This window comes from Labeo rohita, chromosome 2, assembly GCF_022985175.1.
Source record: "Labeo rohita strain BAU-BD-2019 chromosome 2, IGBB_LRoh.1.0, whole genome shotgun sequence".
NCBI lineage: Eukaryota > Metazoa > Chordata > Actinopteri > Cypriniformes > Cyprinidae > Labeo > Labeo rohita.
In genome coordinates this window covers 4519459-4533259 of record NC_066870.1, presented here as the reverse complement: position 1 = coordinate 4533259, position 13801 = coordinate 4519459, and the positions used below count along the sequence as shown (strand labels likewise).

The 13801-nt window shown below is 39.0% G+C and overlaps 1 protein-coding gene across 1 annotated transcript in view; it reads left to right on the top strand.

Annotated features, from left to right (window-relative positions):
* kcnt2 (potassium channel, subfamily T, member 2) overlaps positions 1-13801 on the top strand; it is a 35476-nt gene that overhangs the window by 13903 nt on the left and 7772 nt on the right. The window contains exons 13-21 of the mRNA XM_051135953.1: positions 2745-2808; positions 3341-3449; positions 3558-3666; positions 6175-6324; positions 6436-6620; positions 7427-7625; positions 7750-7855; positions 10365-10549; positions 10695-10766. Of these exons, the coding sequence (XP_050991910.1) occupies positions 2745-2808; positions 3341-3449; positions 3558-3666; positions 6175-6324; positions 6436-6620; positions 7427-7625; positions 7750-7855; positions 10365-10549; positions 10695-10766 (1179 nt within the window). The remainder of the gene's footprint in view (positions 1-2744; positions 2809-3340; positions 3450-3557; positions 3667-6174; positions 6325-6435; positions 6621-7426; positions 7626-7749; positions 7856-10364; positions 10550-10694; positions 10767-13801) is intronic.

Here is a 13801-nt window from a genome sequence, read left to right as displayed (position 1 = left end):
CTTGGGAGCCCAATCTCCTCTGCGCTTAAAAAGAAAAGGCCAGTGAGAACTGGCGAGTGGAATTTGCATGCCAAGCCACTCCTCCATACATACGGTTATATAAGATGGAGGCTTGCATCCACTCATTCAGATTTTTTGCTTTGATCACTTTGAGAGTGCTGCTTCTACGAAAGAAGAACAACAATCAATTGCTGCGGGAGTTTCTTGGCTGCGGAAAATCTTCCTACCTTGAAGGCTATCGGCTTCTGAAGCTGAATACACCGCTGAGCAGCCTCCCATCATGGAGTCTGAAGCTGAGTTGACGCCCATGCTTCTCCGGGCTGCCAAGAGCATCGGGTTGGAGGTGAACTTCCTACCCTCTCCCGAGCTCTCGAGGCCGGATGGTTGGTTTCTGGGCTCCAGACGTGACTCCCAGCCACGGTCCACCCCAGTACCTTTCTTTCCAGAAGTTCATGAAGAGCTCACTAAAACGTGGAAGGCTCCTTACACTGCCCGTTCACGTTTGAGCACTTCCCTCCTCACTACCCTCGACAGTGGGGCGGCCAGGGCATACTTTGACCTTCCCCAGGTGGAGTGTGCAGTTGCTGTGCATTTATGCAACACAGATGACTCCAAGATGGGCTAGGGCGCTGTATGCAACGGGCTCCTGGACGGGACCTCGACTACAGTGGCACATCAATTGCCTCGAGTTGCTAGCAGTGATGCTTCCCCTTCGACTGCTGTTGCAGGGCAAGCATGTACTAGTCCATACAGCAACCATCATGGCAGCGTACGCTCCTGTCGAATGTCACAACTCGCCCGCCATCTCCTCCTCTGGAGTCAGATGCGGCTCAAATTGCTGCGTGCCATTCACATTCTGCGAGAGCTGAATTGTGCAGCCGAGCTACTCTCATGACAGCTAACCCTTTCTTGGAGAATGGAGACTCCACCCCCTAGCGGTCCAGCCCAAGTAGACCTTTTTGCTTCCCAGGAGTCTGGAGCTTCAGATGCTCCGATCAGTTCTTTGTCTCCTTTGGAGGTCAGCAGAAGGGTAATGCTGTCTACAAACAGAGGTTGGCTCATTGGGTGGTGGATGCCATCACCTTGGCGTACTCAATCCATACGGAGTTTTGCCTTCTCCTGGGCGTTGGAGCACAGCACCTCTCTTGCAGACATATGCAGAGCTGCGGGCTGGGTGACACCTAACACCCTTGCAAAATTTTATAATCTTTGTGTAGAGCCTGTGTCATTCCGTTGGTTGGGTAACATCAGGTAAATTGGTAAACTGCAGGAGGCCAGCTGGGTGTCGGCTTGCAGCGCCATTCCCTTTTGGATCCGTGCGCTTTCTCCCAGCTTGTCCCCCTTTGGTGAACTCTGGGTCCTCCGTTGCCCTGCAGTTCAGACTTTGTTACTTTTGTCAGACCTTGTTCAGAGTTTGTTACTGTGTCCGGTAGTGGGCTTTCAAAATGTTTTCCCAGGAGTCCTACCACTGCCAGCTGTTCTACTCCCTGACCGAGGCTCCCCTCAGCACGGACGCACTGGCACACAGCTGGCCCTAGGGCTTACTCAAGTACGCCTTTCCTTCCAGTGAGCCTCCTTGCACAGATTCTGTGCGAGATTAGGGAGTCTCCAAATTTTTTTCCACATGGCCTTACATTCTGTCATTGTACTCCGCTCCCCAACGGTTTCTTCAGAACCCTGGCACCCCTAGTGGGCCCGTTATCTGGCTTGGGAAGGTTACGTATTGAGCTTCATTTGTCCTGACAAGCTTGCCCGTCAGCATTTGTACCTCAATTACGTAACGCAGTTCAAGTTGTTGCGTTTTCCATAGGGACCCCATAACGTCAGTTGACTGATAGGGAACGTCTCGGTTATGTATATAACTTTCTTTCCTTAAAGAAGGTAGTGGAGACATTACGTCCCTCATGCCACAATCTTGAACTGTGCTGAATGCCAGAATGCGTCTCGGCTCCTCGTCACAAACCTGAATGAGTGGATGCACACCAGCATCTTATATATCCCTATGTATGGGGGAGTGACTTGGCATGCAAATTCCTCTCAGCAATTCTCATTGGCCTTTTCTTCTTAAGCTCAGAGGTGATTGGGCTCCTAAGTGAGACCCCATGACGTCAGTTGACATAACGCCTCCGTTGCCTCCTTCAGGGAATGAGGGTTACATACATAATCAAGACGTTCACATGTCACATTTGAGAAAAAAAGCTTATTTGTTGTCTATAATATGCATAAACATAGAACACATTTTGATAAAAATAAGCCAGGAACATGCTTTACAATGATCCAAAAATGTTTACAATACATCTAAAAATGTGAACATTATTAAATCACTGTAAATCTAATTTTGATCAGTGGTAGGCTGTTTCGTCCACATTTGCATTTAGCCTAAATGTAGGCTACTGTAAGATTTGAAATGTTTTTTTCTTACCTAAAATACATTTTTACAAATACGTTGGAATATGAAGATTGAAACTAAATATATTTTCAGTTTTACAAATATATTTAATTGAGATTCGCTGCTTACAGCATATATTCAGCATATATTTTAAATATGTTTTGGCCAGGAAAAAAAAACAGGTTAGTTGCATAATTTACTGTTATTACTATAGTAAGTACCCAAATTTGTTTTCTTGTTTTAAGCATAAACCAAACTAAATTTGAGAAGTTTACATTTAAAGAAATGACAATGGTGAAATGACAAAGAAACTTGATTCAAGATATATTCTCTCAAAACAAGTCTTTCCATACAGGCTGGATAATGCTGAGGCTTGTTTCATTCTGACTTGTCGCTGTGAGGCTGACCGCAATGCAGCAGTATGTATTACCGAGATTCTTCAGCAAAAAGTGGAGAAATGCATAACTATGTTTAGAACATTTTAAAGGAGTCATTGGATGCCCTTTGTCCACAAGTTGATGTGATTCTTTAGGATTTTAATGAAAAATCTATAACATACTTTGGTTAAAAAGTCTCTTAAAAAAAACTTTAGCCGCACAGTTTACATCTCACTCAGGGTGGATCTGTGCTAAAACAGCAGTGTCAATCAACAATCATGGGAGGGGTCTGCCTGTGTGATGTCACACAGCCAAGAATGGCTTGATTTGAGAAAGCAGTTATGATTTATAGGGATTTTAAAAAAAGGGGTGGATTTTTATCATTACAGGGTGGTTGTGTACACACACTGCCAACACACATTTATTTTCAAACAACATGTAAAAATGAATATTGCATCCGATGACCCCTTTAAAGTATTATTTTTAAGTCATCTGCGAAGGGATGGAACATCTAGAAAATATTTTTTCCACCTTTATATATTCCAACTTGAATAACTGAGTTGATTCTTCTCAGGATCACCAGAGCATCCTGAGGGCTTGGGCAGTAAAGGACTTTGCTCCAAGCTGCACTCTTTTTGTTCAGATTCTCAAACCAGAAAACAAAATTCATGTGAAGTTTGCAGGTACTGTTAAATCGGTCTTTGTAGTTGATTCCAGAACATTTCAAACAATGTATAAATGCAGACTTTGATGCAGATCTAACACAGTTGTACTGTACTGTTCCCCTTTAGATCATATTGTTTGTGAGGAAGAATTTAAATATGCCATGCTGGCATTAAACTGCATCTGTCCTGCCACATCCACCTTCATCACCCTGCTGGTGCACACATCTCAAGGCCTGTGAGTACACCAGCCTGACAACATATCAATAACCCTGAAAGTAATAGTTTGTCCAAAAATGATTTGGGGCAGCTTGCAGCTTGATTTACTAACAGCTTGCATCATTGCAAACCCTTGTAGTTTTTTAATGTAGTCTCTTATGCTTATAAAGGCTGTATTTATTTGATCAAAAATACAGAAAAAAACTTTAATATTGTGAATTATTATTGCAATTTCTAATATTGGTCTCCTATTTTAATATGCTTAAAATCATTTCATTATCATTTAGGTATTACTTCAGTCTTCAGTGTCACATGATCCTTCAGAAATCAGAAATACTTATATGCTGATTTATTATCTGTTTTAAAACTGTTGTGCTGATTATTATTTTTTTTTTTGGCATCTGATACCTTTCTTTGAATATTTATATATATATATATATATAGTATATGTAGTATATAGTATACTATAGAATAGTAGTGTATATTGTTACATTTCTATTTTGAAAAAAAAAAGAAAAAACTCTTCTTTTGAACTTTTTATTTATCAAAGAATCATGAAAAAAAGTTTCACATGTTCCAAAAATATTAAAGGAGAAGTCCACTTCCAAAACAAAGATTCGCATATAATGTACTCAACCCCTTGTTATCCAAAATGTTCATGTCTTTCTTTCTTCAGTCGTAAAGAAATTATGTTTTTTGAGGAAAACATTTCAGCATTTTTCTCCATATAATGGACTGGTATGGTGCCAAAATGCAGTTTAAATGCGGCTTCAAACGATCCCAAATGTGGTTGTAAACGATCCCAGATGAGGAAGAAGGGTCTTGTCTAGTGAAACGATTGGTTATTGTCATTAAAAATTACAATTTAAATACTTTTTAATCTCAATCGCTCGTCTTGCCTTTTTCTCCCTGAACTCTGTGTGTCCTGGCTCAAGACAGTTAGGGTATGTCGAAAAACTCCAATCGTTTTTTCTCCCTCAACTTCAAAAATCATTTCAAAACCATCCTACATCGCTGCAGAAGTACCGGCCCAGTCTTTGCAAAGTGAACATGCAAAAAAGATCAAACACCCTTAACAAAAAAAGTAAAACAATGATATAGGGCAATTTTGAAGTTGAGGGAGAACATGAGACGGGAGTTTTGCAACATACCCTAACTGTCATGAACAGGAACAAAAACAGACCAGGCAGCGTGAGACAAGACGAGTGTTTGGCATTAAAAAGTATATAAATTATATCATTTTTATTAAAATAACAGATCGTTTCGTTAGATAAGACCCTTCTTCCTCGGCTGGGAACGTTTACAACTTCATTTGGGATCGTTTGATGCCGCATTTAAACTGCATTTTGGAAGTTCACAATCGGGGCACCATATCAGTCCATTATATGAAGAAAAATGCTGAAATGTTTTCCTCAAAAAACATAATTCCTTTACGACTGAAGAAAGAAAGACATGAACATTTTGGATGACAAGGGGGTGAGTACAATATTTGTGAATGTGACCTCTTCCTTAAGCAGCACAACAGTTTCCAACATTGATTTGAAAATCAGCATGTTAGAATGATTTCTGAAGGATCAGGTCACACTAAAGACTAAAGAGCAACGATGCTGAAAATTCAGCTTTGCTTCACAGGAATAAATTATATTTTGAACTATATTAAAATAGAAAACTTTTTTTAAGTGCAGTAATATTTCACAAAATTACATTTTTTTTTCTGTATTTTTGATCAAATAGATACAGCTTTGATGAGCTTAAGAATCTTCTTAAAAAACATTCAAAATCTAACTGATTCGAAACTTTTGAACAGCAGTGTATATCAAACTTCTTTTTTACCCCGAAAGCGAAGAACAGAACAGAAATTCACCATCAGTATATCAGCCTTTTACACGTTATAACCATTCTAGTTTGTAATTTTGTTAAGGTTTCCCACACTCCACTGGTTTGGTTTAATTTGCATATCTCATGAGCATGTCTTCTTTTGGATTTGGAGCCTAGACAGGGCCACAGCGCCACACTTGTCAAACCACATTATTGCAGGCCCTCACAGTTAGGCCATATGAGTTCAAATGACTATTCAACTAAAAATATTTGTAAAAATTGCAAAGAAAAAAAATCCATTTTAGTACATTGTTGCCATGTAAATGTATCCGAAATCACACAAAGTGATTTACTACGGTGTGTGGCACTCAATTTACTGATATTTACGCCATATTTATAACCCTTTTTTGTCTCTATTAGACATCCAAATTGCTCTGCTTGTTTGCGACCTTACACTAATTTGTGCTGCTCTTGGTAGCTTGTGTTGGTCATTATGGAAATATTGTGGCTGTGTTCTTTAATGTGCAAATTGTCAGTAGATCAGCCGTGGAACTTTCCACTCCCATCAGCGATTGCAGTCTCACACTAATTTGCCATGTCTAGTAAATCTGGCATTTGGATATTGTTATTCACTCACCCCCATGTTGTGAAACTCAGAAGTAAAATTATATTTGATATTATACATGATATAACGTGTGTATCTCTGCAGAGAGGGTCAGCATTCTCCTGAGGACTGGCACAGAATTTATGGGAAATGCTCCGGAAATGAAGTGTACAGCATTGTTCTGGAAGAAAGCGTCTTCTTTTCTGAGTATGAGGGAAAGAGCTTCACTTATGCCTCCTTTAATGCATATAATAAGTGAGTATGTGAAAAAAGCATATTGCATTAAATCTCGTAGTACAGTGAAATTTGAGTCCACAAAAAAAATGGCCTTATGTAAACTTATGTAAATACCTCTCTCATTTGTAGGTATGGCATCTGTCTCATTGGAGTCTGTCCTGACGACACTAAGAATATACTGCTGAACCCTGGTCCTCAGCACATCATGAACGCCTTGGATGTGTGCTTCTACATCAGTCTCAGCAAAGAGGAGAACTCCTGCTTTAAGACAGAGACACCTCAACCTCCAACCAGCAGCGTTATTACTAGCATGGGTCAGACAAATGAGTATTATAATAATTCAAAAAGAAAGATACTGTACATATCACAGCAATTGATAATTGAAAATTTGGGGGTTAGTGAGATTTTTAAAGAAGTCTCTTATGCTTATGCATGACACTATTTATTTGATTTAAAATACAGTGAAAACAGTAACACTGTAAAATATTATTACAATTTAAAATAACTGTTTTCTATTTAAATATATTTAAAAATTGTATTTATTCCTGTGATGCAAAGCTGAATTTTCAGCATCATTACTCCAGTCTTTAGTGTCACATGATCCTTCAGAAATCATACCAATATGATGATTTGTTGTTCAAAAATTGTGAATGTTGAAAACAGTTGTGCTGCATAATATTATTGTGAAAACCATGGTAATTTTTTCAGGATTTCCTCATAAATAGAAAGTTCAAAAGAACAGCATTTATTTGTAGCCGTTTGAAAATCTTTACTGCCAATTTTTAAACAATTTAATTTGTTTTTGATTAATAAAAGTATTATTTCTTAAAACTTTTTAAAAATCTTGAAATCTTAAAAAAACACAAATGGTGAATTTTTAAAGAGTATCCTACCCGCTCTTTTCCATATAATGTAAGTGAATAGGGACTGGGTGTGTCAGCTTATAAAATGACAAAAAACACTAACACTAACACCTCAGCCTTGGTGAGCAAAAGAGACTTCTTTCAAAAACACTCCTATTTCTCCTTTTTCTTTAAATTCTCCCAGAAACATATGAATAAACAGTGTCATGTGATTCTATATTTTTGTCTAAAGTTTTTTGTTCATATATTTTTTTAAGGTACCATGGCCATAGACATGCAGGAAATAAGCATCCCATCCAGTTTTGGTCCATCGCTCTCAACTGAAAGTAATATATCTGACACCAGAAAACCAAACATGGTTCCTGTTATAGAATTGCCTGATTCACCTTCCTTTCAAACTGACAACCTGTTCAGTGATCAGTCGAACAGTCCATATCATCCCTCCACTGGAAATGGGTAATTTTTTTCTTTTACTGAGAGAAAAAATAATCAGTTAGCGAACACTGATATCGGTTTGATTCAGTGTCAACACAGTCAAGATGGCAGCTATGGGAATGAAATCATCTGAATTTTTTTGCAGTTACATTAAAGGATATCCTCCAGATTTACCCTACATCGGAAGCTCACAGATACTTTGCCATTTACGGAAAGAAAAAACACCCAAATGTTGTATGCAGCTGGAAAAGGTATTACATGTCTTGATTACACTCTGGTGCACAATATTTAATTTACAACAGTGTTACTACTTTTATTTCAGAAGGATGCATTAAAATGATGAAAAGCAGCAGTAAAAACATTTGTACTGCAAAAGATTTCTATTTCAAATAAATTACGTTCTTTCCGACTTTCTAAAATTGTATCACAAATTCCACAAACATATTAACCAGCACAGCTGTTTTCAATATTGATAATAAGAAATGTTTCTTGAGCAGCAAATCAGCATATTAGAATGATTTCTGAAGGATCATGTGACACTAAAAAATCTAAAATTCAGCTTTGCATCACTGGAATATACAGTATTTGTCAAAAGTTTAGAGACATTACAATTTTTGCTTGCCAAGGCTGCATTTATGTGCTTAAAATTACAGTAAAAGCAGTCAAATTGAGAAATAGTATTACTATTTAAAATAACTGTTTTTCTATTGCAAAACATAGACTAAAATTGTGAAATATTACACTGTGTGCAGAATTATTAGGCATGTTGATATTCTGGTCATATTTTTTTTCCAAACACATTTTACCAATTCCAAACCACATCAGTCTTAATAACTACTGTTAATTTAGTGTTTAATCATTTATATGTGATATATAATTGTCCGTGAAGGCTGGAAGTGAAAAACTCCTTATATTCAGGTGTGCAGAATTATTAGGCATGTTTTCGTTTACAGCTAAAATGAGCCAAAAAAGAGATTTAACCCAGACTGAAAAGTCCAAATTATTAAATGCCCATGAGAAGAATGCAATACTAATGCATTACAAGAATTTGCAAAGTTAAGGCTTGACCATTGGACAGTGAAATGCTTGTTGAGTCTGCATGGTCAGAAAAAACAGGTGGAGAAGAAAAGATGCATGTTAACTGCAAAAGAATTAGGAATTAAGGTGAAGAATTAGGTGTGACACCATCAGGAACCGTTTCCAGTTCTCCAGCGCCACCATTTTCCAGAACTGCAACCTACCTGGAGTCTTCAGAAGTACAATGTGTCAGGTTCTCAGAGACTTTGCTTGGTAAAAAATCCTAAAAAATGCCCCTGACTTAATAAGAATAACAAGCTGACGTCTTGTGAAATACATGAAGACAGTTTTTTTATATGCTTTAGAGACAGATAAGTTGAGAGTGACTCTTGAAGGACAAGCATCACATCCTCTTGTACCTCTGATTCAAGAATTTATCTTCTAAAATCTGGCAGTAAGTTTTGGGAGTTCATTTTAGTCCATCTCTGCAAGTCAGACTTTTCAGGATAAGAGACTAAACATGAACTCCCAAAACTTACTGCCAGATTTTGGAAGATAAATTCTTGAATCAGAGGCACAAGAGGATGTGATGCTTGTCCTTCAAGAGTCACTCTCAACTTATCTGTCTCTAAAGCATATAAAAAAAACTGTCTTCATGTATTTCACAACACGTCAGCTTGTTATTCTTATTAAGTAAGGGGCATTTTTTAGATTTTTTACCAAGCAAAGTCTCTGAGAACCTGACACATTGCACTTCTGAAGACTCCAGGTAGGTTGCAGTTCTGGAAAATGGTGGCGCTGGAGACTAAACGGTTCCTGATGGTGTCACACCTAATTCTTCACCTTAATTCCTAATTCTTTTGCAGTTAACATGCATCTTTTCTTCTCCACCTGTTTTTTCTGACCATGCAGACTCAACAAGCATTTCTCTGTCCAATGGTCAAGCCTTAACTTTGCAAATTCTTGTAATGCATTAGTATTGCATTCTTCTCATGGGCATTTAATAATTTGGACTTTTCAGTCTGGGTTAAATATCTTTTTTGGCTCATTTTAGCTGTAAACGAAAACATGCCTAATAATCCTGCACACCTGAATATAAGGAGTTTTTCACTTCCAGCCTTCACGGACAATTATACATCACATATAAATGATTAAATACAAAATTAACAGTAGTTACTAAGACTGATGTGGTTTGGAATTGGTAAAATGTGTTTGGAAAAAAAATATGACCAGAATATCAACATGCCTAATAATTCTGCACACAGTGTATTACAAGTTGAAACAGCAGTTTTATATTGCAATATATTTTCAAATGTAATTTATTCTTATGAGGCAAAGCTGAATTTAAATCCTGAAACTTGGAAAAAAAAAAACTTTTCCAAAAATTATGACACAGCAAAAACTGTTTTTAACAATAATAAGAATCATTATTATTGACCTATTATTGACCACCAATAATAATTGAGCAGCAAATCCACATATTAATATGATTTCCGAAAGATCATGTGAAACTGAAGACTGGAGTAATGATGCTTTAATCACAGGAATAAATAACATTTTAAAATATATTACAATATAAAACCATTATTGGAAATTGTAATAATATTTCACAGTTTTCACACGTTTCTCAGTAGCATATGTTTTATTAATATGCTTTAAATATTCACTGTAGGCTCTTGGGAATTACTGGTTTTATGTTGAACTGTAATATTGCATTGCTAAATCATCTTATTGTTGTGCCAGTTTTTGTCCAAGACCTGCAACCACAAAGATGAAGAAGATACAAAAGCGTATGGTTTGAAGAATAAGCTCATCATTGTGTCTGCTGAGACCACAGGAAATGGCCTGTACAACTTCATCCTCCCATTAAGAGCCTCTTACAGACCAGAGAATGAACTGTGTCCCATCGTGCTTCTCTTGGAACATAAGTAAACATTCTAATTTCACACATCACTCATTGAGATTTACTACCTCTTCTTTAGTTGCCAATGTCTTGTAGTCTTGCAGTTAAAGTTAAATTTCCTCTGATGGCTACATAATGTTATATTTCTGTGTGGACTGTCTTTCTTTTAGGCCAGATGCAGAGTTTCTTGAGACTGTCTGTTGGTTCCCAATGATATATTACTTGCTTGGATCGATCGACAGGCAAGAGACATTATCATGAAGCATGAAACATTATTGTGTTTGTTTGTATCCTGTTCTCAAATAATCAATTTACAATTGGTCGTCCGGAAGAAGATAAGCCTACTGATGTACACAAAGAGTCACCACCTTGAGATAACGTAATGACATTGCATTAGCTTAAGACAGACTTGACAACAGAGTGCTGAAGGAATGAGTCCTAAAACCCAGAAACAAATGAATATTTTTGAACTTACGATTCCAGGGTTGTTTTTTTTAAATGGGCTTTTTATTTATTGCATGATATAAGACAGGGATCTTTAACCCTGCTTTTGGAGAGTTATCGTCCTGCAGACATCAGAAGGGCTCATCCCTATGCCCTAATCCCTTCAAAGGGTTTACCCTCTGGAGTGAGAGCTTCGAAGGCTTGAAGTGTGTAGGGGACTGAACAACTGTTTCTTAAAGTGCTCTTCTGAGTCATCAACCCATGCCCATACTGAGGCGCTATCATCATGCAAAGAATCTGCGCAAAGAATCATAGAGGCCAAAGTGTCCATCAGTTGTACCCTTCGAAATCCTTCATTCTGAAGGGCCCTTTGAAGTGGCCAGTTTTGAGCACTTCGATTTGGAACAACTTTTCAATATGGCGGCCATGATTGTTTTCGATATATCAACTTTGGAACGCACCACTTAATTAGCTGGTGTTAAGAACAACTTAATCGCTCAATCAAACAATGGTGGTCAGAGTCAAACTGTTCACAGCACAATCAGGGCAGGTCTAAGGTAAGATGGTCATGACGTCACACCGACAAGAAGCTGAGAATGGCTTGATTTGAAAAAGGGGATATTTCTTATAAAGATTGCAAAAAATTCCACTGGGTGGGTTTTTATCATAATAGGTTGGTTGTGTACACACACTGCCAACACAAATTTATGTTCAAACAACTTGTAAAAGTGAGTTTTGCAATGACCCCTTTAAGCTTTGTCTTAAAAAGGCACTTAAAATATGGCGAAGTGGGACTACAGAGGTTGTCAGGGACATTTAACTCATAGGGCTTTTTACATGGCGCTAACCTTAGGTTATTATCATTTTAAACTCCGCTTTTAACCTCAGGTGTAATTTTAGAAGTAGGGTTAGCACTGCTGTTGACCCCAAGTTTTTGAAACCCTAGGTGCGTTCAGCTGATAACGCAAATAAATTCTCTGGTTACTAATGTAACCTTGGTTCCTTGAGATAACGGGAATGGGCATTGTGTTGAATCACAGTTGGGGGCAACTCAGTTTCCTCTGAATACTGAAGCCTGATACTGAACGCTTGTGCAGCTGCACAAAAAACAGGCAGGGCCGATTGCCTATATAGGTTGGCGCTGATAGCCATTTCATAAGAATCTTTTGACTGAGGGGCCGCATCATCGACTTGTGTGCAGCTGTATAGCAGGGCATGCAACCCTCATTCCCGTTATCTCAGGTTAGTAATTGGAGCATTCCCTTTCAAAACGTTATGTTGAATCATGCTTGGAGAACGATATATCATAGTGGCATGTTATAAGTGCAAAATGGAAGCCATCCTGCGAAATATAAGTTAACTAGTGAGGCTTAGACCACTGGCAGAAGCCAACCTACCTGCAGACTTTAGTTCCAGCCCTGCTCCAACATAGCTGTCTTTACTTATCAAGTGCTACCTAAGAGATTAATTAGCTGGTTCAGGTGTGTTTGATCAGGGTTGGAGCTAAACTTTGTAGGATGATAGATTTCCAGGAACAGCTTTGGGCACCCCTGGTCTAGACCACTCACTAAAAGTGGAAGACAAGTGTACAAGATCTGTGCCTGAAGGGCAGGGATGTCCAGGTTAGAAAACCTAGCAAATGCAAACAGTGGCGACCAGTCGGCTGCCTTACGAATATCCTCAATAAAAACTCTGCTGGACCAAGACCAAGAGGAGGCCATCCCCCTAGTGGAGTGGGCCCTTACTCCAATGGGGCAATTAGAGCCCAATGTGGTGTAAGCCAGGGCTATTGCTTCAACTATCCAGCAGGATCATTTCTGCTTCATAACTGGCAGCCCTTTAGAGTAGCCTCTGAAGCACACAAAGAACTGATCTGACTGCCGATATTGGGTATGGGGCTCTACATAAATCCAGAGGGCCCAGACAGGACAAAGTAAGTTAGCTCCAAGTTCATCCTCCAAGGAGGGGAGAGCTAACAGTGATGACCTGCGTTATGAATGGAGTAGAGAGCACTTTAGGTACGTAACCTAGCTTGGGTTTGAGAATGACCTTAGAGTCTTCCTTTTGTTTTCCTTTCATTTAATGGAATATATGTGCCTTGCAGACAGCACTCTGGCCTCCGTTATAGTGTTGGCTTCCTTCACGGGGAGCTGCAAAGGTTCAAGGGACCACAAATGTAGGCTCCATGATACGGTTGGGGATGCCACAAGAAATGTCTCACTTGAGAGAGGAGGTCTTTCCTCAGCAAAATCGGCTGAGGGAGCTGAGGGAGCAGAGGGACCGGGGGAAAGACGTACAAGTGAGCCTTTTTAGTCAGTACTGCAGAGGCCGCATGTGAAGCAGACCCACAGAGGATGCGGCTGCCATCAGGCCCAGGATCCTCTGGAAAGGGGGAAGAAACCCTCACTTTGAAAGACACCACTAGCCGCTGAATTCTCAGTGAGCATTCTGGCGAAAGCCAAGTCTGCATTTGGGCTGAGTCAATAACTGCCCCCCAGAAAAGTGACTTGCCTGCTGAGAGACAGACAGCTCTTGGCTGAGTTGTTTCTGAGCCCAAGAAGCTCAAGGTGGCTCAGGAGCAGTGACCTGTGAGCACAGAGCTTGTGCTACAACCAGAGCTAAAACTAGCCAGTCGTTGAGGTAATTCATGACGTGGATTCCTGTCTACCTCAGAAAGGATGTAGGTATATTGGTAAACCACCCCCACAAACGTGAATCTCAAGAACTGTCTGTGATGGGGGGTTATTTAGATATGAAAATAAGCATCTATCATATTCATTGCTAAGTATCAGTTGCCTGGGCAAATCTGCACAAGGATCTGTTTTGAAGTCAG